We start from the raw sequence: 27,183 nt of genomic DNA, 5'->3' as shown, positions 1-27,183 counted from the left end.
GAGTGAATCAATTTCAAAACAAACTTTGGTTCCAAGAAGGGTTTTTTATTAATAAAAAATTAAACTGCAGTGAGATGTTTGCTTCAAAAATTGCAAACGGCTTCTAATTATAGAATTCAATGCCGTCCTAGTTTCCCCACATATCTCTCTCTCGTCAATTTCTAATTTTGTTGTAATTTCGTGGCCGTCTCATTTGTCAATCAATCGATGTGTGAAAATCCACGCCAAATTTGTTATCACTGACCCTTGAGATCGTTATCATCTTGACTAGGCGAGTGCTAACTTTTGCTGCTGAAAAATGCGATTCGAGACGCGTGTAATTTCCTTGACGAGCGAACGCATTATAAAATGATCTTGTCGTCACCGCGGCGCGGACACTTCAGATAAAGGAAGTGGCGAGTGACGCCGCACGGTATAAAAGAATTGACACTGCCTGCACACTGATTGACTTACTTGGAGACTGGACATGAAGGTGGCCCTCATCATCGCTCTCTGCGTCGCGGAGGTAAATTTCATATTTTTAATTATTTGAAAATTGAATATTATGGTTCTAAGAGATTTATTTTATAGATGCGGCCAGAAAATTGGATATTTCTCATATCCATTTACTTTTTATTATTTATTTATGTTTTTTGGTAAAATATCTCGTTCCATCTTGAGATGATTGACTTTTGAAAATTAATTCTATATTTTTCTCAATAAACTCTTGAGGGTGAAAACAAATTAAGATTTAATTCTCTGCAATGGTCTTCACGAGGAAATGGTCTATTTTTAAAATTTTTTGGAAGAATTGCTTTTTATTAGCACGGGAATTACATAATTTGAACCATTTCTTACAAACCGTGTCTACTATTCCATGGACAAGCGCAAATTTTTACTTTACGGTTTCAAACCTGGATATATAATGAAAAATTTTCGTCAGAAAATTAATATTTTTTCACGCGCAAAAGAAAGAAGGGGCCTGTTGCTCTTTTAGATATTGTTAAAAACAGGTAGAGCAGTTCACACTCTTTAGACAGTTTTCATTTCCATTTGACGTAAAATCTAGCAAAGAAAATGCTGTGATTTTCTTAAATTTTCTAATAATTCATACATTTTCCCGTAACACGAAAAATTCACAGTTTATTCTTCTTGTAGAGGGTCTTGCAAACGTTTAAAAATCATTAAAATCACAAACATTGTACAGGCACGGGCCTTATCCGTTATATGCGGGGTTTTGTCAATTAGCAAAACGTATTTTTTCAAATTCAGATTCATGTACTGAACAGGTTTAATTTAAAACTTTCGTCTTAACTTAGCTATTTTCAGACAATTATTTGAATAAAATTCGACGATTTTATAATTATTGGGAATTGTCTTTTTTAAAGAGCAGTTTCGATTTTTTTATATGTTCGTCTCAATCTTCACAACTCTAAATTTGTAATCATCATCATCACTTGATTTGAAAATAAAACGGAAACTATTGCGTTGTGAATGCAAGAATTGATTTGTCATTGGTTTATGATTCTTTGCTCGTGCCGACAGGACAAAATAATCTTGCTATCAGAGCATTTCAATCACATCGAAACTAGGATTTTACAAGGTGTCAGATTGTGTCAAACAGAAGTCCGTGCGTAAAAGAACACGGGCGAATTTTCCAGATAAACCTACATTCGTTTTTACTCTTGCTCAACATCTTACAAGTTTTGATAAGACATGCTCGTTGTTTGGAATAATTTCATATTATAATCAGCGATCAAAATTATCTTCTTTGATTTCAAAAATACTTCGTGCTCTTACAGGGTTGCAAAACCTTTTTTCAATTTTCGACAAATTATTAAATTTTTAATTTGTTGTGGGCATTGCAGGGGATTGCCTCTCCGATCGAGCGGCCGCTCAAGCCGGAAGGCGATCTCAACTTCCATGGATTCACCAGACTGAACCTGGCCCTTGAGGATGGACTTGTCGACCTCGCCCCAGGACTGGCACGCATGCCTTCCAGGCCTGACGACGACCTCGCTGGCTGCATCGCCACTGTATGCAATTTCAAAACTCTTTTCGTCCGCCAGGAAGTTAATTAAAAAAAAAACAGTTCTTCGAAGAAATGGCGTACAGCTGCTACTTCTACGGAAAGAAGGAGCTGGGCGAGAACTTCATGGACCTCAAGGAATTGGCTCCTGACCTGGAAAAGCTCGCTGTGGATAACAACGTCGTGCCTGAGACCTGGCAGTTCCTTATTTCCCTCAGGTTTGCTTGCCTCGCTGCGTGAAGGTCAAATGTTTGATCTATTATTATTTAGGTCTGAAGGCTTGTCTGTTATCAACCTGCGAACCCGTCTTGTTGACACCATGGAAGTGATGGAGAAGCAAGGTGCAGACCTTATCGCCAGTATCAGAGAACAAGTCAATGATTTGAAGGTAATTCACAATGTCATTAAAGTGTCATTTTGACAGCACATGGTTATCTAAATACTTTTTGACTAATTTCTAACTGCTGATTGCCATCTAAAATTAAGTTCAATGATTAATATAACAACTCCACAGTCCAACAAGCAAGAGCTGATCGCTTACAAGGCTGCAGTGAAGGAGCTTGCCATGGAGTTCGAAAAGCAGTTCTCCCTCCAGGTTATCTATCCCAGTTTTTTCAATTATTTGAGCCTGCGCCTAACGAATTAATCAAAGGTTTCCGACTCTGCTGATATCCTCCGACTCATTTCCTACCAGCTTGGAGACATGGGAAACAACAGGGATGAAGTTGCCGAGGACATGATGGCCATTTTCAAGGCTTTCAACAAGCTCAACAGGGATGCCCAGAATGCTTCCATTTCCATGAGAAATGAGGTGGGTTTTTTTTACTCTGAAAATTGGGAAAGAGCTTAAATAATTGTTGTTTAAATTTTTGAGAAAAAGTTTGCATGCTCCCTACTGTAAAACCACGATTTATTTCACAATGTAAAGAATTTTTCCTCAAAAATCGCACACTGTTGGATAGACCGCGACGAGAGGAATCGAAATTGAGCAAAAAAATCATTAACAAACCGTTTGACTCTTTGAAAAATCTCAAATTTCACTATTCCCTTGGTCCGATAATCTGTAATTTTATATATTTTTGCTAAATTCATTTAGGACCATTTTAATTAGCAGTCATATATTTAACACGAAGAAATTTTAATTTTTAGTGGAAGAGAATCGAAAGAGGATTGATCAAGATCGTTGGCTCTGCCGCCGTAGACCCCATCAAGGCCACCGTCGCGGAACTGAGCGCGCTGACCACAGCAGAGGTGACTGAGGTCGGTGCCAACCTGTTGAAAACCATCAACGATTCCCGCGCTGCTTACGCCGCCATGCGCGTCCTCTTCCCCGGAGCTAAGGCTTAAGTCGAGGCTGGAAGATTTCAAATTATATATTTATTCTATGCTATGTTACTCCTGCAATCCTAGTTTTATACGATATTCAATAAGTTACACTAAGAGTCTGACTAATATTAACATCATGCACGTTTAATTTAATAAATGTTTTCAATTTAAGAATTTTTATTGTCTTAATATTATACAAAATATTTTTGCGTTGTTTTGGAAAGGTGATTAAACTGAAGATTCAGTGAAATGTCGTCCTTTTTCTGTTTCCAACTCTCCCCTGATAGGACTCTCCAATTCCTAGAAAAATTTAGAATTGCAAGAATTAGATGAAATCCCTTATGAGCAGAGGATTTTGACGAAATGTCACGGTTTTTGGAGGACACAATTGGCATGAGTTCATGCAAGCTAAACGAAAGTTAATCCTCAGTATTTTGTAGAAGATTGCATCATAATATTTTTCGCGAAATATTCATTTTTACGGGATAGTTTTGAAAACCTTTGAGACCTTACAATAGTACATCTCATTTTCCCGTAATAAATTTAAAAAATAAGGTGCTTTGGATTCCTCTCACAGAGCCCGATCAAAGAGACACAAAATTTGATGGCCTTGATTACAGCATGACCTTGGTCCAAGGTCATGCTGTAATTCAAAATTTGGAAATGAGCTCAAGATTTTAAATTATTTTAATAATGTCAAGGAAGGAATTAAAAAAAATCTGATTTTTCTGGTGTCAACCTGTTCCTGCTCCTGCTCTTGATCCTTTTTCACCCTGGACGCTGGCAAAAAGCGCCTGATGCAAGGGCTGAACAAATCGTGGTTCATATCCCTGGGGTCGTTGAACCCCACGATGAACGACGCGATCGTCGTGGCCACGATCATCAGAGCGAAGCTGATCATGACGTTGTTCCTATACGCGATCCTGAAAAGCCAAAAGACGTCGTTGTTGACTCCTTGAGTGTACTCTGGCTCGTAAATGTAGCTGGTGTTGAGGTTGGAAATGAGGGAGGGGGCGCAGCCCTCCACGGAGATGGGCATCTTCGGCCACACGAGGTCCTTGGAAGCTGCCGCGCGCCCTTGTCCAATGACCACGACGGACATCAGAAGGGCGCTTGTTATTCCGCCATAAATCACAGCCTAGAGAGAAATTAAAAATTTATCTATACCGCACAACAGACTTATCAAGCGCCTCTTGGGCCCTTCAAACAACTATCCGTCGAGGGTGAAACGGACAAAAAGACTAAATTATAAGCGACTACGCCGGTAAAACACAAAAAACCATGCAGGGTCGGATCTTTGGTCGTGCGACCTGAGGAAGGTCGGTGAAAGGCAAGGGTACAAAATCGTCGCTGATTATCGCCGAAAGTGCTCGAAATTGGTGAGAAAATAAAGCATTAAAAACCAGTCTGGGAGCGGATCCAAGGCCACGGGGATGAACCACCCTGAAAAGAGTACCCCGTAGGTCAAAGACGCGTGTCCGATGAGGGGTCGTGGTCGACGATCGGACGAGCGACCAAATTGTATAACAAAGAGAAAACCATTTTCGCACGAAAACGTTACGAGTCGTTCAAAGTAAAACAACGGAACAAATTAATTTAAAAAATTTTATGGGTGCGAAAAATCTAAAAATCGGTTTCTATGTAGACCGGCGGTGGACTGGTGAACCTGCGCGTGCGATGGAACCGGTGGTTTTCCCCGTTCAGAAAAATTGGGATTTTTTTCGCCTTAATGGGGAATGTCCACTAATCATGTTTTTCTCAACATGTTACCAGATAAATTGCGCAACGACTGTATGGGGTTGGTCGAATGTTTCCCCCGATCGCGAGATGTGGTGACCGGAATCCGGAAGTCGACGTAAAAACCGAAAAGTTCCACTATACCGTAAAAAATAAACTGAGAGCGACCAATTTTGATAAAACTTTTTCTATGTAATGCCTGCATGGCTCAGATGACTAGGTGGAATTTCCGGGAAAATCTGTGTCGAGGGGATTTTTTATTTTTAAATTTGAGTTTACCGAAATTTTGGTAGAAACAAAAATTGTACAAATGCGAAAAATTTTCGAAAATAGCACACGGTGAACGTGCATCAATCTAGAGACGTCGATTGGTACCGGAATCAGCGCCCTCCGGCCCATAGGGGCAGTTGGCAAGTGTCACAATTCACGTTTTTTCGACTCTAAGAATTAATAACTCGGCTCCTATGGGTCGTACGACGGAAAACTGTTAATCAGACTCGCCAAAAAATCTGCGTCTTTTATAAAGTCCCTTTGCCACCACCGCCGCCCCCGCCAACGCCCTAAAATCGGCGCTAAAGTGAAGATTTTTGGTTTCATTTTTTGGTTTTTAAATTCACATATGAATTTTCTTTGTGTATTAAAATTTAAAAGAAAAATGAAGTTCACCTTTTCATTAAACCAAGGCACAAGGACGCCAAAGAGGAAAATTCCAAGTCGTGCTCCAACTGTTACGCCGCCTAAAATTCTCGTAACCTGAGTCAGACGACCATGAAATCTTATTAAGAGATAATATTTTTTATTTTTAATATTTGCCTGGAAAATTGTTCCGAGATGAGGCAAAATGAAGACCAGTCCCATTGCCAGCAATCCCAGCACTAAAACGGTTCCCTTTAAAACCCAGCTGGAGTGCTTTTCACTCAGGGGCTCTTTCAACAACGGGTTGATAACGTCATTTAAAAAGACGCCGGACACGGCATTCAGCGTTGTCGAGAGCGAGCTGAAATAAATTTCCTCGATTTTTAGAAGTGATCACAAAATAATGTTTTTACCTCAATGCCGCACTGAAAATTCCTGCAACGAATATTCCAGCGATACCAGGAATTGTAGATCCGATGTCTGCGACGAACATGGGCAAGATTTGGTCCATTTTCGTCACTTGCTGCGGAATCATTGATCAATTGTTTGAAGCAATTAAATAAAACATTACTCCTGAAACCAGAGGATCGCAGTCATGGTATTTTGCGTACAAAGTGATGCCAGTATACACGCTGAACAGCACAAACGTCGCCGAGCCAAAAGACGTGATAATCGTCGCCCTGTGTATAAAAGAAATTGAATAAATTCGTCGTGTGCGTGTTAAAAAAATTGCACCTCTGAGCCTTTTCCAGTGTGGGAAGCGCCAGGCACCGCTGGAGCGACGCCTGGTTGCTGGCCATACCCGCTAACCAGCCGAAAAATCCGCCGGCCATCACGTTCCAAAAGGTGTAATAAGCAAATGGGCTTGGATCCATGCTGCAGATTTTGAGATTAAATATCGGACTGCCTCTGTGTGTGAATAATTTACTTGAAAAATACCAAGCGACCACTCTCATCGGCTCTGTTAAAAACTTCCGTGACTCCACCGACTTCAATTGTGCCGAGAATAACCACAACGACCACCCCAATGATCATGGCAAACGTTTGCAGGGTGTCGGTCCAAACCACGGCTCGGAATCCTCCCTTGAAAATTTTCCGATAATTTCCGCGAAATGAAAACCAAAATATATATGGCTTACAATGCATGTATAAAAAATGCATATAGATGTGGTGACAGTGGTTATCAGGTAGATGTTGACGCCGGTAACTTGCGAAATATTGACTGTTAATTGCCATTGTACAACAAGCTGATAATTGAAATACCTTGGCTGAGTGCCAACGCCGGGGCGTACACCACCATAGGCGTGTACAAATTCTGCAAATACGTATATAAAAGCATTTTAATCAATATGGACTTTAAAGCCATGCATACCGTCATTATGCAGTACATCCCAGATAAGACGTATTTCACGGATTTCCCGTACCGCAGTTCCAAGTACTTGTAAATTCAAATTAATTCAATAATCAACAGCTGGAAATGATTTACTTCGTATGTTGTCGGGACTTGAAGTTTGTAGTAGACAGGCACGAAGAGCCAGGCTGTTACGACGCAGACGAGCACCTCCGTGAATATGTGCACCACGTACTGCGTTCCATACGTGTAGATTTCGGTCGGTACGCCGAGGAGTGTAACTCCGGAAGTTGCACTGCAAAATTATTCAACCAAAAAATATTAAAACAACAAATCTGTAGATTGAGCGATTATTGCCTATTTTTTCTTTAAAAAAACATAATACCACTAACCTCATTTTTCCATCGGTTATTTTTAAGGGGTGAGTTAGGGGTTGATGAGGGTGCGTTAATTTCAAATATTCAGGCTACAATTAGCGCAGAAAAATTAATTCCTTTAAGGCGTGTGGGGGATTAGAGATGAAAACGGTTCAAGTTACCAGCCTGAAACCTTTTTGGCTTGTCAGAGGGACTCGTGACGAGTTAAATGGTGTGCTGCACTTTTTGCATTTTTGACCAGCAGAAGCCGAGATCTCGCGTTCACTTCATATTTCGATTTCCAGGCTTTTACCTATGACCTGAAATATCTCAAAAACGAACGTAGCGAAAATTCCAGGATAGATGCTGTATATCGCAATTTGATATAACAAATATATTTATGTGCTTATTCTTTTTCGAAATTGGATTATTTGAAATTCTAAATTGAAAAAAAATTGGTCGCCTTGACATATTTTTATCTTGAAAAATATTTTCTGTCACAAAAGTTAAGTTTGGTATAAAATGTTACTTCAGATAAAGTTAAAAGTGTTGATAGATTATCTTATCATTGAATTCACTTTCTTCCCACTTTACGCGTCACTATCTTTTTTTTAATAATTTTTTTACCGGTAAATTTGATTGAAAAAAATGTTATTTAAAAATCGATTTTCATCACAGGAAATGAATTGAACTGTGAATTCCTATTGTTGCCGATTGCTGAAATTTGTTAAAAATTTAATGTATTGTGTCAATGTGAATGCAGCAGTCATCATTTCATCAGCCCCTGAAAAGGTGGGAATGCAACCTGCTGCACACGAGACTCGAGCAAGCTGCATAGCTACTAAGAAAATATCCCTGCGGAATAAAACGCTTCCAAAAGTAACAGAGAAGCGGATTGACAGCGAAATAACGGTTTTTAAGCGAATTCGCATCTCCACTTGGCGTTGGAAGCGGGAATAACGCAAGGGTTGCATCTCTTAGGAATGTTATAGGAACTTTTTGTTAAAACAAAGAGCCGCGATGTGGAAGCGAACAGTTGTTGAAAAAAGAGGCGATTCTAGTTCCATTTTTGCTTCCAGCTTGGAACACGTTCTTTTGTGCAGCCCCACAAATAGAGCAGCTATGACACCTGTTCAATTTTTATTAATTTGCAGGGGCAGCAGATCAGTTTAGAAAAATAAGTTCATGATAATAAAAAAGGATTAATAGAGCAAAATCCTGGAAGCTGCTTGTTGCCAATGCATGAACTCGTCCCTTAGGATTCAGTTGAAGACGAAAGTGGCAATGTAAATGTTTGAGAAGAGTGGCTGCAAAGTCAGCATGCTTTTTAAATGGTAAGGAATAATGTCTACTTTTTTATTTCACAACAAAGAGTTTCCTTAAAATATTTCCTCGCGCTGTTGGACAGATCTCGACAAGACGATTTGAAATCTGCCAAGAAAATGCGGTCAAGCGCTGTACATTTTGGAGAAAATGTTTGAAAAATTCGAATTTTAGCTGTAAGAAGGTCCTTTTTTGATTATTAGAAATTTTAGAACAAACTGTGTATCGATCAACTGCTTAATTATTATGCATCCAACAATTAGAATAATTTTCAATTGTCACTCTGTATAGATCCACTTTAAAATAGGTTTTCTGCTTTTCTTAATTACAAGTAATCGGGTATTCAAAAACGAAATCGTAGCCAGTAGACAAATTAAAATTAACTTTGCATCTAATTTAATTCTAGTTCATTGGCATCATTTCCAAGCTGCCAAAACATAATACATATTTAAATTTCGAAAGAGGCGAGCTGAGAAGCGCACAAAGGTCAACCAACATACCTGGCCACGAGGGACATGAGAATGGGAAAAAAGGCCATGTCCTTGCTGCCAATGAGGTATTCATTGCGCGTGTTTTGCTTCTGCTTGGCAAAAAACCCGAAGTAAATGCCGATGAGCGAAAAAGACACCACCAACACGACAAACAGCGCGTAGTCGATGGGGCTGAAGATGCCGCCGTGCTGCGTCATGCTGATGCTGATCCGACGGACTGACACCGAAGGAAGGCCTGGAGGAGTCAAGGTTGAACTGAATCGCAACTCGATGGAAAATTAGCGCTACTCCCCCGCCGTCTTAAAGGAACATCCGATGTGCGCGACTGCCCGACGCCCGTGCTATTTCCGTCGGCGTGGTGTTGAGAAATTCAAAAAAGAATCGAACGCGTGCTAACCACCCCGACCAAAGTGTAAACAAACAGACAAATTTTGCATTAGAGTCAAGGAGCAGATGCTTGGATAAAAATAAAATCATGCAGCCAGCGACGGTATAATTCCGAAATAGACCGCGCCGCACTCTCGCAAAATGTGAGAAATTTCTAAAAATCGCTTTATTTCACTATTAACCTTTTTACGAAAGATAAGTAATAATTTTAAATTATCAAAAAATAAATTAACCTTCTAAGATGAGCATTTTAGCTTGGAGTTAAGAAAAGATTGTGTGAACAACATCTGAAAAAACCCCATTTGCCTCTTTTTCCCCTTCTCTATAAGATTTTTCCGTCAAAATTTACCACTTTCCATTTGAATCCCCTCTTTCAACCCTGTTTAATGCTAAGTCATGTATATTTTCAATGAATTCAAGAAAAATAATTATTTTTAAATCTCATTGTCGTGATTTAATGATATTTGTTTGAAGAAGGAATGAGTCTTTCGCATACCCCACAACCCCAATATAATTTTACCCGCCTAAAAACCACCCTTTTGATACTTTTTTTCTTGTTTTTTTATTCACTGCGGATAATTCTCTTAGCGTCTTTTCTTGAAACAAAATAATCGTTAGATGTACAACGTAACTATCATAAATATCAACCCCGGAAAATGAGCAAAAATAATTTATTTTTACTTTTTGCCTTTTCAACCCCCATCACGAGATCTAGGGTAGGAAAATTAGATTATTAGCTACCAGCGCTCTACCACATCCCTGCAATATTCATTCCCTAGAAATTACCCTTAAAAGAGAAAGTCAATTCTCTAGAAGAATAATTGCATGAAAGTATAGTATTAACTCATAATGAAATGAATCTACACTAATTTCTTGTTTTCTTCTCTAAAACAAATCCTTAAAACTCACCCCCTCACTATGCAATTGAAGATTACAAGACGATTTTTGAAAATTTGATGCACATTTGGCTGTCAAAACGTTTTAATTGCCATTTTCTTTAAATGTGGGATGGTTTAGGGGTTGAAGGGGAAGAAAGGAATTAGATTTATGAACCTGTTAGATTTCAGACTTAAAGAGCAAGCATGAAAAGTAGAGTTGTTTGAAATGTCCAAAATTCAAGTGGATTTTAGGGTTGATATTGGTTAAAATGCAGTTTTGAAATTTGATATAGATTTTTATTTATTCGTTTAGTTGATATCATAACGAGGTATTATAAATTCATTATTATTTACAAAGCGAGCACATTTGCGTGTGTAAAGCGGTGATTTTGACTGGAATTTACTCACAAGTGTATGCGATAGCTAATAAAGGTTAAAATCCACGTGATTCGTTTTTTTTGGTTCAGCACTAAAGAAATTTTTCAAAAACACAAATAAAAAAGGAAACAAAATAATAGATAATAAAATGGCATTGTACATTCAATCGTACACCTGCAAAATATTTAATGAGGCACTCGTTGTTCCACACATCTAACTGAATTAGCTCCAGAGGAATGATATTCGGAGAAGCTGCACTGTTAAAAAAACCAAATTATTTGTTCCACGGCTGAATGCTAAAAATTATTCAGTCTCAAAGCACAAAATGTAGAAAACGTGCCTCAAGATGAGCTCAAATTTTAGAATTCGCAGAAGCTATTCAAAAGTTTCCAGAATGACAAGCTGGTTTTGTTTTCTTTGTAACTGCAAGATCGCAAAAGTGGGAATGACTGGGTAGTGTGTTCGTTTTCCGTTTCAACGTGACATCTGATGTCTTCTAATGAGGATTGTGGAAGGATTTTCTTTACATATATATATAGTATTTTTAAAGTTTTAACATGGTACTGTATATTTATAAAACAGGTAAATGAAATAATCACAGTTGTTGTCGCATTGCCCAATTAACTTAACGAGTTACACATAATTGATAAAAAATGAAAATCTCGTATTATCACCACCTTTCGCGCGTAAATTTAGGATATTAAAACTTTCTTTTACCGTTTCACATCAAAATCTGAACAAAGAAACCAACAAATCTAGCCTCTGGGCAAGCATCACGGCAAGGTGGTGCAATAACCTCTCTTAGTCAACTCCTGCGAATCCTTGCGAGCCTTCGATGGCCTTGACGAGCTTGTCTCGCAGCTGCTGGTAAGACTCGTATGGCGGCAAGTCAATTCGGTTGAAACTGCAAATTAGAAAAATTGACCTCGCTTTAATTTTTTTCCAAATTCTCCACATATAATGCAGTAAAGTAACTTTCAAATAATTTGTTCAAGTTTTGGCACAACCTTTGCAGGGTAGGGGCAAAGTAGAAAATTGTCCTCTGCGCCAAAAAAATTACAATTCTGGCCCAACCTCGACCAAACCCCTTCCCTACCTTCGTGTTTTAAAAAAATCGCGTATTTGAAAGTCAGAAACCAAATCCAACAAGTAGGTAAATAAAAAAAACTAAACACTTTTAAAATAGCGACGATTTTGGGGGCGGTGGGAGGCAATAAGGTCTGGAAGACGCAGAATTTAACGGCGAATCTATTAAACTTTGACTTTCCGTGGTACGGCCCATGTGAGCTGAGCTATTACTTTTTAAAGTCGAAAAAAACGCGTTTTTTTGCTCTTTTTATCCCTGTCTTCTCGGAGCGGGAAGAATGCTGAAACCCGGGTCCCAATAACACCGCGAACGGATAACAAGGGCGCACCAGGCCGCACAGGGACCCAGCCCACTCAAGGGCCACTTGTGACAGTTACAACTTTGGTTATTGGGGCTCTATGGGCCGGACGGCACCGATTTTTGTATCAATAGACTCACTCTCCTCAAGGAGATGCGTCCGCCCGTGTGCGGTTTTTCAAAATCAACTCCATCGCACGCGCAGGTCCAACGCCGGTCTGGTAACCGATTTCCAGATTTTCGCGTCCATACAAAAATTAAAATTATTTTTTTTAATTCGCGTGACGCGTGACTCAACGTTCTCATGCGAAAATGGTATTATTTATGTTAAGATTTGGCCGTTTGACCGATCATTGACCATGACCCCTCATCAGACAGGTCTTGGACGGGGCTTTATCCTGCGGGGCCCTAACATCCTTTTTCAGGGTACCCCGCGACATGGTATCCGATCCCAGGCTGGTTTTATATGCTTTTTTTCAATAATTTCGATCACATTTGGTGACACTTGGCAGCGATTTGTGACCTTTGCCCTTCACAGATCTTCCTCAGGTCACGTGACCTGAGATCCGACCCCAAACTGTTTTTTGCGGTTTTGCCCGCACCGTCGCTAGTAATTTTTAGTTAAGCTTAACACTTAACAAATTTCTTTGAAGACTATTTTAAAAATACACTCGATTTACTCACCATGTGTGAGCTCTAGGATAATTTTCTGGACTGCCCCACTTTTCTATGGTAAACAACTGTGGTCCATTGCTGCCGTAGAGCTCCTTAAAGCCATTCATCGGTACTCTAGAAGTGCCAGTCACAAATTGCAGGAGACGCGCTCTCATCTCATTGTTGAAAGACAAAATCACCTACAAAAATGGAGTCGTCAATATTTTGTACCAAAAAATAGGATTCAACTGTTTACCCTCCAGAACCATTGTACTACAAGATGATTGGGGTGGTAGTCACCCTTGTAATGGGTATTTTGTCGCCAGTCCTTGACGTCGATGTGCTGGATGCCACACATCAGCAACTCGAGCTCATTCTCGTCAAAAATTTTGATTAGGGTCAGAGGCACCAAAGCGCTGAATCCTTCCAGGAAGGCCTGCATTTGTTCTTTCACTCGCGCTACAAATCTCCACTCGATGACAAGGCTGCAATGATTGCAAAAATAAAAGGTCTGCTCGCAGGCTCTATCTATCACTATGTACTTTATGTATTCGTCCTTGTTTTCGTTTGTCAGTGCAATGTTTGCTCCGTTCGGCTTGAGCTCCCGCTGCGAGGTTTGGCCAAAGCTCTCTTCGTCAACGGAAAAAGTCAGTTCCAGTTCAGATGGGTCGTTCTCTTTGATCCACAGCAGCGAATTGTAATATTCAGAGTCCACGCTCTCCATGTCTTTCAAGTCGATTTGCTTTCCCAGCATCATTTTGTAAAATGGACGAATGAAAAAGGCTGCAATGGAAAAAGGTGAATAAATGGCAAAAGGCTCCAATCAGCCTCACCATCCAATAGTTTTCCGTGATAAACAGCCATTCCTGCTATTCTACCGATGAACCTAAAGTAATTCAAATGCTCCTCGTTGCACAGGCCGGAAAACGGGTTGATTTGTAACGTGTAGTTGTCCCTAAATTAGAAAATAAATTCGTGGCAAGTTATAATTTTGCGTCAACTCACATAGCCGAGTACTCAAAGAGTCCGTAATAGGGGTTAAACATTTCTTTCGAAAGCAAGAAGAACCATTCTCGCGCTAAGCCGCCGTAGTCCAAACCGACCTCTCCCTCGAATTCTATCCACAGTTTGGTTTTGAGCAAATCATGCCTGTTCACGTTGCTGATGGCGTTGAACGAATCTTCGAGAATGCGCGACCGGCGCACTTTAATTTCGTATTTGTTAGGTACATTGTTCTGAAAACAAAATCCGTAAGCGGGGAAGACATTTCAGTGTCAATGTAAGCACTTACAGGCTTTTTCAACTGCGATTTGAAGTAGTCGTATTTCTTCTTGTAGTCTCTTGAGTAAGGAATGGCAGGCCCGGCTATATTTGGATTCGACAGTCTAGGGTCTTCCCACTGAGTCGTTCTTGTATCTGTATTGGTTTCACAGCATGAGACTTTGTAATTCCATTGCCGACTGGACGGCGGACGTAGGCGTTGAAACTCAACACCTCGCCATTAGATTATTTTTACGGTTCAAGTACACACTGCCAGACAATAAGGCCCGTTTTAAGGTTTTAACGGTAAAAAGAGTAAAAGAGTAAAATTATTTACAAAAAAATCATTTGAAATTAGCAAAATATTACTCCTTAGTGCTGTGTGCACCTTCAAATTTTTTTTCGTCTTCTCAAAATGATTATTCACCCGAAAAGATGAATTAAAAAAACAATCCTTTAGCAGGTGGAATTGTAACTTATGGGACAATTTTGGAGCTTTGAGACCAAAGTATCTCATCTTCCCGTGGTGCAATTTCAAAATTAAGACTTGCTTTAGATTCCTTTCGATGAGCCCAATCAAACTGAAGCCAAATTGAAAAATTGCATGTCAAGGTCAAAGGTCACTACTCTAAATTTTGGTTTCTAACTAAGCTCTGGATTTTGTAATTTTAAAAATTTGTCCGATGACTTGTGTGTGGTGTTATTATTTGTCTATGAGAAATTATGCTTCAATACTTGAAGAAAAACACAATTTCCAACTTTTAATTATTTGTACGAGTTGCGAGTGTTGGGAGCGGAGTGTCGCGTGGATGAGTCGCGCAGAGTGAGACCGCAGCTCACGATTTCTGTCTGTATGTATAGAAGTACAAAAATCAGGGTTGCATTTGCTTGCCACCCGATTTTTTCACAATTGGTTTCCTACCACTCGATTTTTAACAATTTCTTGAGCAAGAAACAAATTTGTTCCATATTTCCCCTGTGGAAATCTAAAATTTGTGGTCACAGTGGTCAAAATTTCCTCTAGTGTGCAGATTTTATTCCTTAAAATTGCTATTTTCTGCCTCAATTTCTATCTGACAATTTTTCAAATCGAGGTCATGAGAAAATAATTAGAAAATTAATTAAAACCGAGGTGCAAACATTGCCTGCAAGAAACTGGTAAAAATTGAAAATCAGTTTTTACAACTACTGCAGTTTTTTTGCAACCCGTACAAAAATAATACACGGATAATAATAATTATTATAACTTATTACCATTAAGCTGCCCACGTGCGCACAGCATTATCCTCCTCTGGGCTCCACGTGTGTTTAAAATCAACCGCTGATCTTCGAGTTCGAGACTATTGATACGTCACGTTATATTATTTCTGGTAGCCCCTTAAGGGGGGTTCGTATTACTTTCCTCATACCAGCAAGCATGTGTAGTCATTACCGTAATTTTCTAACTCAGATTCTTTGTCATATCTCCCCAATTTTTTACAAGACGACGTCCAATTATTATTTTCTCTTTGCCCCATCCATTTTTAATCAGCTCTTTTTATCCCTGTTGCGAATCTTGACATGCCCCAAAATCCTGTTGCCAGTTTTTATGATAATAATAGTTTCTACGATCGTAACACCTGCCTAAAACATAAATTTTCCACCAGTAAAATAATATTTCCTTGTCTCTAGCAACTGTGCAACATAACAACACACTTCCTATTCGCGCGCGCTCTCTCTCTCTCCCTCTCCCACGGAATCGTCTTCTTATCTCACTTTGCGCTACTCATTCACTTACCCTGCTCCTAACCTTTGCTCATATTCATCTCGCAACTCGCGAAAATATATCTCCAGTAACAACTCGCGCGCAAAAATTATGCACGCAGAAAATTCCCCCTCTGCCGAAGCAAAAAAAGAGCTCATTTCAAATTTTCTGTTTTCTCTCGGCAAAAGCATAGCCTATTTTTAAAATTACCCCGCCAGAATATGAGAAGTTTCAACAAAATTGACACAATTTACTAATCGGTTGTAAATTTCGCCGTCAATTTTAAAATGAGAAATCTGCAATCGCTCACTGTGATCAATGAAGAAAATGCGACCGTCAGTGTGAATCCTCTCTTCCCAGCCTTCTGGCAAGGGTCCCAGTTCGTCCTCAGGTTTCTTGATGGAGGGGTTGTGAACTTGGTTTGGCATCGGACTGGCGCGCCCACTGCGAGGGTCCACCCAGGTTGTCGCTCTCTCATTGTGGTCGATGTAGAAAACTCGGCCGTTTGGCGCCATCTGCATCGTCCAGCCAGGCGGCAGGCCTTCGGAGGTCAGGCCTAATGCCTGTAGTCTTGCCTCAGTAGGAATTTGCACCTAAACAAACAAAAAAATTGAATATGGGTTAAATTTATACCCACTTGACGGCTCAACACTGAGAAAGAAACATTAGGGATTCAACGTTTTAGTTTTCAAATTCATGACGTCAATTTGGGGGAATTTTTCGATTCAAACATTTTAGCGATTTACGCGACTTTGAAACAGGGTAAAAAGTTTCAATATTAGTTTAAAAATTAAGTTTTGCTCAATTTAGATGAAATTCGTTTTGAAATTCACTTTTCAATGAGATAAATCAATTAGTGACCCTTACTTGTTCGTCCTGGGCTTTGTAATTTTTTTATTGGTAGAGGAAAAGCTAAACATTAAGAAATTTCCTAATTTAAATTGGTATTTTTGTTTCATTTTTTAATTAATAAAAATAATTATGGAAAATCAAGTGTATTTTACTTTTTAGAGTTTTTACTACATGCACTGAAAGTCAGAAAGTTTGAAAATACATTCTCTAAACCAATTTAAGAACTATTATTAGCAATTGTCCCAGCTAAGATGTAAAAAATTCAGGGACACTTTCCACAAAATAAAAAATAGATAAAATATAATTTTTATTGAACTTTACAATTCGTACTCTGGGGATTTTTGTAGCTGCATTAAATCGGAAATTGTTTTAACTTCAAAATAAATGATTTTGCAAAAAAAAACTAAAACATCAAATCCGTAGTTTCCTTTGGTGAAATTTAAAAAAAAAATACTCACAGCTTCAGAGTCACTTCTTGGCCGAGGTTCGTTATTACCAGAGTCAGTTGCATCACCCTGAGGATGCACAAAAAAGAAAAATAAAGACAAAATGCAACTATAACGGAAACGGAGCTTTCAAAGCCAATAGAGCGTGCTGCTAAAAGGCCAAGCAAGACAATAAACACCCCTTCACCTCAGCTTCCCTCTCTTCATCAGTCAGCATTAATCTCGCCAACCCATAATCGATGATCGACTCACGCCTGCCACTCACACCCGCACTGGCAATATCTAATTGAGAATCCGACTCGGCAATCACTTCCTCCGCCTGTTCAACCGACTCGGGAGTGGCCGGCCGCTCAAAATCTTCGATAATCAAGTCCTCGTCCTCCACTTCTGGCGAGTTTTCGTCGTAATCACTGTCTTCCTCTCCATCCCTACCATCATCACTACTGATTTCACCCTGATTCTCAACCTCCTCATCCTCCTTTATTAAGTAGCATGCAGCGTGCAAATGTTAGAGTAAAATCATGCGTGTTAGTTGAAAAATCTGCAAACCCAAAAGCAACAGTGAAGAGAAAATGCAAAGTTAAGTACCTGAGACAAGGACCCTGAACTCCTGTTCGATTCAAGGTCGTCCACGCTTATGTGGAATCTGCGCTGGAACTCCGTCGCTGCCGACTCCATATTCCTTTCATGCTGAGCTGCGTTGGTTTGTATTGTATTGATGCCGCCCTCCCTGCCAAAACAGTTTCTTTTAAATATTTAGTTTGGGAGTAACAATGTGTTGAGTTATCCTCATCTGGATTTTTCCAGTAATATCTAGAAATTAAAAAAATTCTCACGGTGTAGGGCGTTCCCACTGCGTCGACCTGGCATTGTGGTTGACGAAATAGGTCCTGCCGTTGGCATCTTGTCTCTCCTCCCAACCAGCAGGAAGGGGCAAAGATTGTTCCTGGTTGGGAACATTGACTGGCTGCAATGCAAACGGTGCAATCCTCTCGTTCAGTTCATCATCAGTCACCTGTACCTGCGCCGGAGTCTCGACAGAGCCGGTTGAGTTGGTCGAATCGACCATTTCCCAGCCTGGTTCTCTTTCCACTGGTGCTGGCTCCTCCTCGTCGGTGCTGCCCGCGTTCGTGTCTCGAATGTACGCGTGGTAAATCTCTAGGAAGCCCTTTACTCTCGACTTAGCACTAAAAATAAATTTGTTTTAACAAAGAGTTGATGTCAAGAAAAAATTCAAACTATTCTAAGAAATATCACTAGTTCTTGCTAAAGTATGAAAATCGCACCTCATTCGATTCGTCTCGCTGAGCAGATTGCAAAAATGTTAAGTTTATAGAAATGCAACCATTTTTTAAAAGACTATGGCAGTTTTAAAATTTATTAAATGTTGACTCTGCGAACTATAAATAACTGGAGCTATTCCTTTGGAAATCATTATTTTTGTTTTTGTCAAATACTAACGGAAAAAACTATTTATTTGTCTGTTTGCTCACCTTCTGGGCCTGAGAATATATTGCTTGGGCAGAATAACACGGCCTTCCTGCTCCTTTGGCAAAAACTGCAGGGTCAGTTCGACAACACCAAGAAAATCGTCTCTGGTGAGTCGGTTCTCATCAAAAACCTGCAGCACCAATTTATGTTCGGACGGCTTGACCCTGAAGATAAACTCCTCGTTCCACTGTGGCTCCAGAGTCTGTTTGAGGGCGAAATAAGACGAGTGCAAATGTTTGGAATCGATCGAGAGCTCACCCTCTTTTTTGTCCTGGTCATGACCGAGTCAATCGTCTCATCGCCTTCGATTGTGTTGAGATCTATTCTTACGTAAGGGTCACTGGAAACAAGAGCTTTGTAGATCAATTCTATTTGCATTGAGCGTGAGAGAGATTACCTGGCTCCGAAAATGTCCTTCTTGGCAAGATTGTGCCCCGCTACGACACGTAGCCGAAGCCGCTGAGTGTAGTCGTTTAACTGAAACACAAAATTCACAAATTGATTTGCTATCAGAGTTGAAAAAGTAAAACGTAGCAGTGTAGGGCATATTTTTCTTGAAGCAATTTACCCCTTCAACCGTTAATTTAGGAATTGTTACGCGAGAAATTAATCCTGCGATGAAAAAATCCAGGTGGTAAAAATATGCAACCCTTTTAGAACTCGTTGAGCGAATGTGAATCATGCCAGCTGTGTGAGTTGTGAAAATTAAATTTAGACCCGGCAAAACAAGCTGGACTTGACGTGCGTGTGTTTTATCGTTTTGTTTGCGGCTGAAGAATGCCAAAGGGCAAAATTATCATTCTCCTCTGCTAATTTGTATCACTGGTTTTCACTCGACGTTCAATGCATGACGTGAAATTTGTTTGGAGAGGCGTGGTGAAGCTGCTTCACATTGTTTTTTTTTTATTGCTACTATTATTTTTGGTGTTGCGTGTTTTACACGAAATTGGAATGCCAGGAAATTGTTTGGGTTGATGTTGAATTTTTTGAGAAATTAAAATTATTATTATTATTATTTATGATTTAACTAGTCTGGGCTCACTTCGGCTATGTCCTCCTGGACAAAGTCTTAGAAACTTGTTTTCCAGAAGTGTCGCCCTTTCTCACATGCTTTTCTTTCTATTTGCAAACTGACCTGTTATAACATGAATGTACTTTGACAAATTGTGAGAATAAACAGCTAAACGAATAAAAAGAATCATATCATTTGAAAAGCACTACGTAAACTAGTACTGCAAAACTCTTGAAAAAATATACTTGGACTTTAAATGTTATCTGATATATTGAGAGATAAAATTTTGCCAGATTGCAGTTTAAATTTCTGAATCCAAAATTTTTATAGCAATTGAGCGGAGAAAATTGTTTCCCAACTGTAAAACCACGATTTATTTCACAATTTAGGGAAATTTAGATCATATTTCGCACATTATTGGATACATCGCGAAGAGAAAGATCAAAATCAAGCGTAAAATCGTTTAATTTTTTAATTGGCAATAAATTTAACTCGGTTTTAATATCATATTTAGCCCAGTACTAATTAACTTTAGTTTGTCCGATTGAAGCAATTAATTATTAAAATATTTACCAGAAAACCAAAATGTACTTAAAAATGTAGAGCGCAATAAGGCAAATGTCCGGCATTTCGATTCAAAATCATGAATATTTTTTTAATGATTTGCAACAATTAATTATTGTTTCCATGAAATGGCGTCAATACAGAAGACAGTTCACACGTTTAGACCAAAATTAGCGCCACTTAGTCTTAAAAAATAGTGTGCTAACTAATTCGTGAAATAATAATTCTCGTTTTAAAATAAACCCACAAGAAATTACGCGTCATCTTGTGTGACGCAGAAAATTATTGAGGAAGTACTTGAAGTTAAAGGCGCAAAGGTTTTGAGCCAGAAAAATATAAAGCAGTATTTTATTTTCAATATATTTCACGTGATTATTCCTTTATCGTGTCTAATCAGGAAAAATAAGCCTGATAATATTATTGTTTCTTTATTTCAAAATAAGCAGTTTAAATCAGCTTTTGATAAATTAGTGGAACTTACTTTCCGTTCGAAATGTCTGTCATGCACTATTTTTATGCCGTAATCTCGTTTTCTATTCAAAGGAATTTAAGCCATAATATATGTATATCTTCCTCTAATTCCAATATGTATTTCAGCTTTCCAATTCAGGCCAGGTTAACAATGAGTTTGCAAGGCCACAAGCCAAATTATCAATTATTATCAGAGAGCCTTAGAAGGAAATGATGAAACGTAAAGTAGAACTCGTCGAAACCTAGCGACGAGGACAATCATTTTCGTGTGTTTAGTGACTTTCAACCTTTCCCGAAAAACGAGAAAATACAAAAACCACCATTATGTAACCCTATTATAAAAATCAAATTAGTCCACTCCGTAGCAAAGTAAATTACTTAGCCATTTTGATTTTAAAAAAGCAATCAATTAATTAATTTGGAAGCCAGCGTCTCAGCGCTGGTGTGTGACGCAAATGTGCGAAACAAGTTTTATGCATCATTATAAATAATCTGCACGTCGTTGCAAAAAACTGTGTCAAGTGCAGGTGGGCAGGTGAACTCAAAGCTCACAACAGGGCGTCTCGTTTCTCGGTTTCGACTCGACGCCCTTTTCCCGGTCAAATTCTACAAATTCGGAGTGATTCGACGCTGATCAGCCTTAATTATTGCACTATCAGTCGATAAAAATGAGCAATGTCGAGTGTGAGATCCGAGGCCTTGAATTTCGCACATACACACACACTCGACCACCTGAAGGGATAAACAAAAGAGCTAGACGCAGCCCTTGGCTCACCGTGCTGGGGGTGAATCCGTACTCGTGTCGAGTGCTGGCCATTTTGCCGACACAACACACAAAACCAAATCCACTGGCGATTGGTGTTTTATCGCTTTTTACTCCGAGTACATTATCAACAGCAGCGAGCGAATTTCTCAATTACCCACAACTGATTCTGACGTGCACCCCTCCCACCTCACTCGCGCACCACTTGAACGAGTGTCGTGCGTGGTTGCCTAATCGTCAGCCTGCAACGCACGCACTTTCGTTCCGCATTTTTGGCAGGCCAATGCCACCAACAGCTTGATAGATTCGCTATTTTAATTGGGGTTCGGGCTATTTTATCCCCGCGACAGGTGGGCAACTCGGCCCGACAAGTGGCTGATTGATGTTGTCTGATGGACCTTCACGGGTTTTGCCGCGAAAAGTTTGAAAGTTGCTCATCGTGGCAATGCGTGTTGATGACAGTGGTAAGCGGAATAAAAAGGCCGTGTTGAAATTCACGTTGATTAAGCTTACTACAAATTATAAGAAGTAATTCAAATGATAAGAAATCTGAATTTCCCGCATCTTAAAGAACTTTGATGCAGATTAAAACTCTCAAAAACAAAAATATTTTAATGGAATGACCAGAAAAAATATTATGGGCAAGAATTGATTTGAATGAACTCATATATTTTATAGTTCTTGTTAAACAATTCCCTACCATTTGTCGCAATATTTATCATTTTAGTAACGTGAATTATGACGGTCATCACGCAGCTACACAACGGACAAGCAGGGAATATTTTTGCTCAGCAAATAAATGTGGGTGCTCATAGGTGCTTATAATCTAAAATATACTCGAGTCTCGAGTCACGTCACGAATTCATGCGATTTTTTGCACGCAAATAAAAAAGAAATGATTGCGATGCGCTAGGATGAGGCAATATCTTATGAATGCTTTTAATTTCGAAGATGATGCACGGTCATAACATTCTTGAAAAGTGATTTTCTGGGTCAAACCAGGACCACATTTTGGCGGTCTGTATCTGTATACCCTCTTCGCTTCTTAGAATTATTTTGTTTATAAAAATGTTAATTTATACAAGGAAATATTATGAGATCCAGAAAAGATTTATGAGACGGTATGCAGCTGAAACAAAACAAATTTTCAAGTGCATTTTTATCCATGAAAAGAAGCTTTGTCATTCCATTTTTACAAGGTGACGGGAGTCCAATATTTTAAAATACCAATTTAAGTTAATTCTCAATATGCTACAATTAATGATAAAAAAATTAGATTTAACTCTACTTACATTTTCTGTTTTTTTTTTTTATTATTTTTTAGGCGTGCCAAACCAATTTTATAGATTTTTTGGGCTGTCATGATATCCAATCCATCAAATGAGCACGAATCATGACGAGTTTTTTTAAATTTAATCATATTTCTGCAATACAAATCAATCGATATTCTAGCTGAAAATCTCAATGAAATCGTCAAAATTACGGATTCACGCGCGTTTTGCGACACGTGCCACTCCTAATTTAATAATTCACCAGGAAACCACTCTACCATTACAAAATTCCAATGGTTACTGCACACAGGGAAACTGGTGAACGTGCTTGAAGCAAACAAAATGCAAATTTTTTAAGAAATTCTGTCAATTTTTCACCGGGTTTCTCGTGGAAATCGATAAATTATTTATTGATTTAAAAAATGGAGATTAAACAAACGGTGATATTTCTCTGTAGGCAAATGTTAAAAAATAAAATATTGAACCTTTCAGAGACAGATTATTCTTTATTCTATTTTGTTATTCATTTTGTTGTTTTCTTCCTGTATTGTAAATTTATGTTGTCGTCTGGCATTTAAAATTCTATATATTATGTTCTCTGTTGCATATTAAAATACATATTATCTCGTATTTATCTAAGCCTATCTCAGTCACGTCTCTGTAATGTTTCATCAGCGGATGAAAATTACGTAAGCAGTCTGAGAAGAAAATCTTGGTATAGACTATGTTGTCTTGTGTGATTCCTCAGCTGGAAATTGCGCACAGTGTGTCAATTAGCAGAGGTTACGAAGAAGCAGCTTTTTATGCTCAAAGATCATAATAATAATTACGCAATGGTGTGTGTGTGAGTGTGTGTGTGACGGCTTCTGAATGCATATAATATATGCTGCCGGGTGACACTGAGAGCCGCGCTCTTGATTCAATTAGTTTATTCTGGCTGTCCGAGAGAGGCCGGGGTGCATGTGACGCCACAGAACCGATTTTGTCGTCACCAAGGACTTTCATTATACAATAGACCTGTATAATATATGTCATTCAGCTTGGATCGAGCTGCACGTTCGCGGTGCATGCTCCAACTCTGCAGTTATGTGCACTCTCTTTAGATTATTCGAATGTCAAAAGATTCCCAGAAATCACGAGAATCGTTTTGGAAACGCTTCGATCGCCATTTAAATTGAAGTGAATATTTAATGAAAATTTCAACTTTTTTTCTGAAAATTCGAAGCTTATACCGGCAAAATTTTGGATAAAATTGATCCAAAAGTTTGCAAGCTAATCAAGCGGCGATTACTTCGTGTCTCCTTATTGAAAGTCACAATTTGTTTCGCCAGGAGAGACAATTAGCTCAAAATTCAAACAAAATTCAAAATATATTTGAAGCAGTTGGTCGATAAACCATTTGTTCTACAATTTACACTAATCAAAAAAGGCCCTTGCTACTGCAGAAATTAAAAATTTCAAATATTCCCCAAAATTTACAGCGCTTGACCATGTTTTCTTGGCACGTTTCGATTCGTCTCGTCGAGATCTCTCTTAACAGCGTATGAAACCTTTTAGGGAAACTTTTTGTTTTAAAATAAAATAAGATTTCAAATAAGGAGACATACCTCACCATTTGAAAAGTATTATTCTAACTTTGCAGCCACTTTCTCAAAAATACTCTCTGCTAATTAGGTCAAATTTGGCCTCAACTGAATCCCAATGGATGAGTTCATGTTGGAAACAAGCATTTTCCAGGATTTTGCAGTATGAATCCTCTTTTTAAATGGATTTTACATGTTCCTTTTCCCTTTTTAAAATTTCTGGTGAATTTTGTGAATCTTATATAGAATTTCATTATTGTCAACAACCGTTTAAACAAGACAATTTTTGCTTAAAACGTGATACTTTTATCGCAATGATGTAGAACACGCGTGGTTTTGTTTTTTCAGTTCACATCCGTGACACCCGACACACCACTGAGCTTCATATCAGAGAATTGCGACTCGGGAGACCATAAAGATAAATTTATGGCTGCATCGGATTGTACACCGCAAAGCATAAATAACAGAATCGCCAAATAATGAGGAAAATAAACGTAGCTGTGTCATTAAATTGATTGCCTTTGCCTTCAACAAATCCAGATAATTAATTATGGCTTTTTGTTTCAATGTCCCTTTTTTACACTACTTATCATATGATTAAAGTATAAAAACATCCCTACAATGGGATCGAAAAATCAGAAGTGAAAATTTTCCCTCTCGTATTGAGACGATTTTTTAGTCTCAAACGATTTTTCGATCTCATATCCAGTGAGATTTGCTTTAGAATGAAGGACAAATTTTAAAATAGCTACATTCTACACACAAGTCACGCAATAAGTGCATTAAAAATTATTTAAATTCTGTTAGCTCAATAAAAATTTGAAGAGATGAAAAATATTTTCCCACCGACTTCACGATAGTTAAAATTAGAACTACCGCGAATTCCTTCGCTTTGTATAGCAGCTATTATATTTTTGGTGTGTGGGTCGGCCGCGGCCACACCGTCAGCGCGCCTAATTGAATTTATTTCAGTGTTCGGTGTGCGCGTGGTGTGTCGTGATGGCACACAAACAGAAGGGACAAATTTATAGAACAAAGCAGCAGCGGAGTGTCGTGCACAAGTCACACAGGTATAATTAGCACATTAAAAGAGGCAAAAGCGTTTCAGTGCACATACACATCACGAGAGCGGCTGGTGCAAGTAATTGAAACCCACCGGGCCACAAAATCAATATCGCAAGCTGCACAATTGAGATCATTACCGTACTTAGGCGAGAGATTCAGCGATGATTGTGTCAAGGCAGAAGCAAAAATCGCGACTGAGCGGGGCAAAAACATAGAAAAGCCTTGACAGAAAAACACGAAGCTTGTCGCTCATGTAATTGGGATGGACTGTCCGCATGACGCCCTATAAGTGCTGTTTGCCCGAACTGACGGCAAATTAGCCAGAGTGATGCAATTTATTCTCACGCAGAAAAACATAAACGAAATAAATTAGTATAAGTCAAACTCATCCACCAAACAAAAAATATTTGAATTATTAAGAAAAAAAATCCGCTCACCGGTCCGTATTCCCTGATCTGGGTGACGGGGATCCTCCAGCCGAGCAGGCTGGACCTGCGTCGCGACCACGAGTTGACGCGCGTGCGGTGCGTCGACGAGGAGGAATTGCGGCGTTCCTGCGTGGCCATGGGGTTGGGGTACTCGGCCGGCTCCACTATGCCAACTTCCATCTCGGCGTCAGTGTTCATTTGTTCACAACACCACTGCGCTGACGATGAGGTCTGCTCTCCAGGGGCTCTAGTGCTCAGCCGATCTGCGCAAATTTTGTGTCATTTTGCACGGAACGTGAGGCACGGGCTGCGTCTTCTCGGGCTCGCCTGGCTCACTGGACTGCGACACTTGACGTCGCTCGCTTTCTTCCGTCTCTCCGCAGCTGCTACTTTTTGTTATTTTCTTCTCTCTCTCTTCTCCCTCAACTGCTGCGCGGCGTCGGCGCAGAGACCGCCGGCCGGCCGATTTCGGACCTCGGTGTATTTTACAAGGGGTTGCGAATTTAGAGGATTTCAGGCTGTTTTATATCCGAGAGTTCAGATTATTTTACCATTTATCAAACCAGTCATTTTTGGTGGGGGTGCTGCCCTAGTAAACCCAAACGGCCCACCTGAAAATTTCAGATCAAAATTTTAAAAATTGCCCGATTTTTTGGGTGAATTTAATTTAAATTTGTTTTCTAAAATATTCAAAATTTCATGCCCATCAATTTGACGGCACGCTATAATAGGAGGGTTGAAAATGACAAAATAATTAATATTTACAAAATTATGAAAATAATACATCATTCGGTTTATTTCGATTTACAGATTAAAAATGTAAAGATGATTGAAATCCGACTAGAGGTCTCAGTCAGTCAGCCAGCCGCGCTACGCCGAGCCAGCCGGCAAATTAAGGTCACGTGGGCAGCCGCTATTATGAACCTGTGCCAGCCACCGATGAAAAAGGGTCAAATATTAAAAGTGTAGGAGAAAAAAATGTCTTAGGGCCGTTAAGCACCATCAAACTTCCCGTTTAAAATATGGTCAGCCGCGCCAGCCGCCGGTGAAAATGGCCAGCCGCTGCCGCCGGACAAAAAATTCCGCTAAGCCGGCTCGGCACTCGCCAGCCACCACCTTAAATCTCGCGGCTCAGTCAGACCTCTACTAAAAATTAATATTACGTTGGGAAATCCGGAAAATGGCCTCCCTCTAGGTATATTGGCTGTGATGGACATACACTGTGTAACACGCCACCCACGCCTGCGAGAGCCATGATATATATAGGTGTTATGTGTTATTCCGCTGAGTCTGCACTTACACAATTGGCACACGGCGTAACGCA

The 27,183-nt window shown here is 39.4% G+C and overlaps 3 protein-coding genes across 7 annotated transcripts; 1 reads left to right on the top strand and 2 right to left on the bottom strand.

The window, feature by feature from the left end:
* The first annotated feature begins 101 nt into the window (after nt 1–101).
* On the top strand, nt 102–3,508 carry LOC135936918 (uncharacterized). The gene is made up of 7 exons (XM_065479926.1): nt 102–505; nt 1,848–2,015; nt 2,072–2,226; nt 2,279–2,396; nt 2,523–2,603; nt 2,661–2,819; nt 3,158–3,508. The coding sequence occupies exons 1-7, from the start codon at nt 467–469 to the stop codon at nt 3,353–3,355; spliced, it is 918 nt and encodes a 305-aa protein (XP_065335998.1). The 5' UTR covers nt 102–466; the 3' UTR covers nt 3,356–3,508.
* LOC135936910 (sodium-coupled monocarboxylate transporter 2-like) lies at nt 3,494–9,575 on the bottom strand. Its single transcript, XM_065479917.1, has 13 exons — nt 9,238–9,575; nt 7,194–7,353; nt 7,080–7,145; nt 6,971–7,022; nt 6,847–6,914; nt 6,636–6,790; nt 6,443–6,583; nt 6,279–6,387; nt 6,121–6,230; nt 5,885–6,068; nt 5,738–5,824; nt 4,074–4,472; nt 3,494–3,634 (listed from the first exon to the last, which is right to left on the bottom strand). Exons 1-13 carry the CDS (start codon nt 9,423–9,425, stop codon nt 3,563–3,565), a joined length of 1,791 nt encoding a protein of 596 aa, XP_065335989.1. The 5' UTR covers nt 9,426–9,575; the 3' UTR covers nt 3,494–3,562.
* A 1,824-nt stretch (nt 9,576–11,399) lies between these two features.
* Nucleotides 11,400–26,247, bottom strand: Nedd4 (E3 ubiquitin-protein ligase Nedd4). 5 transcript variants are annotated; one of them, XM_065477903.1, is made up of 17 exons: nt 25,869–26,247; nt 19,100–19,179; nt 18,961–19,042; nt 18,705–18,904; nt 18,233–18,398; nt 18,048–18,178; nt 17,800–17,941; nt 17,399–17,689; nt 17,224–17,280; nt 16,224–16,506; nt 14,201–14,325; nt 13,915–14,144; nt 13,743–13,864; nt 13,452–13,692; nt 13,166–13,394; nt 12,940–13,109; nt 11,400–11,775 (listed from the first exon to the last, which is right to left on the bottom strand). In XM_065477903.1, the coding sequence occupies exons 1-17, from the start codon at nt 26,055–26,057 to the stop codon at nt 11,673–11,675; spliced, it is 2,841 nt and encodes a 946-aa protein (XP_065333975.1). In that variant the 5' UTR covers nt 26,058–26,247; the 3' UTR covers nt 11,400–11,672. The 5 variants fall into 5 exon arrangements, with proteins under 5 accessions (XP_065333975.1, XP_065333978.1, XP_065333976.1 ...); XM_065477906.1 differs by lacking the exon at nt 25,869–26,247 and adding an exon at nt 25,569–25,591; XM_065477904.1 differs by lacking the exon at nt 25,869–26,247 and adding an exon at nt 21,525–21,699.
* Between the last annotated feature and the right edge of the window lie 936 nt (nt 26,248–27,183).

The sequence above is a fragment of the Cloeon dipterum genome, chromosome 2 (genome assembly GCF_949628265.1).
Source record: "Cloeon dipterum chromosome 2, ieCloDipt1.1, whole genome shotgun sequence".
Lineage (NCBI taxonomy): Eukaryota > Metazoa > Arthropoda > Insecta > Ephemeroptera > Baetidae > Cloeon > Cloeon dipterum.
This window is presented reverse-complemented; position numbering and strand designations above follow the sequence as displayed.

What these genes read in the sequence shown, in the direction of transcription:
- LOC135936918 (XM_065479926.1), top strand. Translation starts at nt 467, where the DNA reads ATGAAGGTGGCCCTCATCATCGCTCTCTGCGTCGCGGAG. An exon ending in AACAAGTCAATGATTTGAAG is followed by an intron (nt 2,397 to 2,522) that starts GTAATTCACAAT and finishes ACAACTCCACAG; the next exon opens with TCCAACAAGCAAGAGCTGAT. An exon ending in CCATTTCCATGAGAAATGAG is followed by an intron (nt 2,820 to 3,157) that starts GTGGGTTTTTTT and finishes TTTAATTTTTAG; the next exon opens with TGGAAGAGAATCGAAAGAGG.
- LOC135936910 (XM_065479917.1), bottom strand. Translation starts at nt 9,425, where the DNA reads ATGACGCAGCACGGCGGCATCTTCAGCCCCATCGACTACGCGCTGTTT. An exon ending in GGATGTACTGCATAATGACG is followed by an intron (nt 7,023 to 7,079) that starts GTATGCATGGCT and finishes ACGTATTTGCAG; the next exon opens with AATTTGTACACGCCTATGGT. An exon ending in TGCCTTGGTTTAATGAAAAG is followed by an intron (nt 4,473 to 5,737) that starts GTGAACTTCATT and finishes ATTTCTCTCTAG; the next exon opens with GCTGTGATTTATGGCGGAAT.
- Nedd4 (XM_065477903.1), bottom strand. Translation starts at nt 26,057, where the DNA reads ATGAACACTGACGCCGAGATGGAAGTTGGCATAGTGGAGCCGGCCGAG. An exon ending in TATATTCTCAGGCCCAGAAG is followed by an intron (nt 18,399 to 18,704) that starts GTGAGCAAACAG and finishes ATTTATTTTTAG; the next exon opens with TGCTAAGTCGAGAGTAAAGG. An exon ending in CTGTCGAGACTCCGGCGCAG is followed by an intron (nt 18,179 to 18,232) that starts GTACAGGTGACT and finishes TTTGCATTGCAG; the next exon opens with CCAGTCAATGTTCCCAACCA.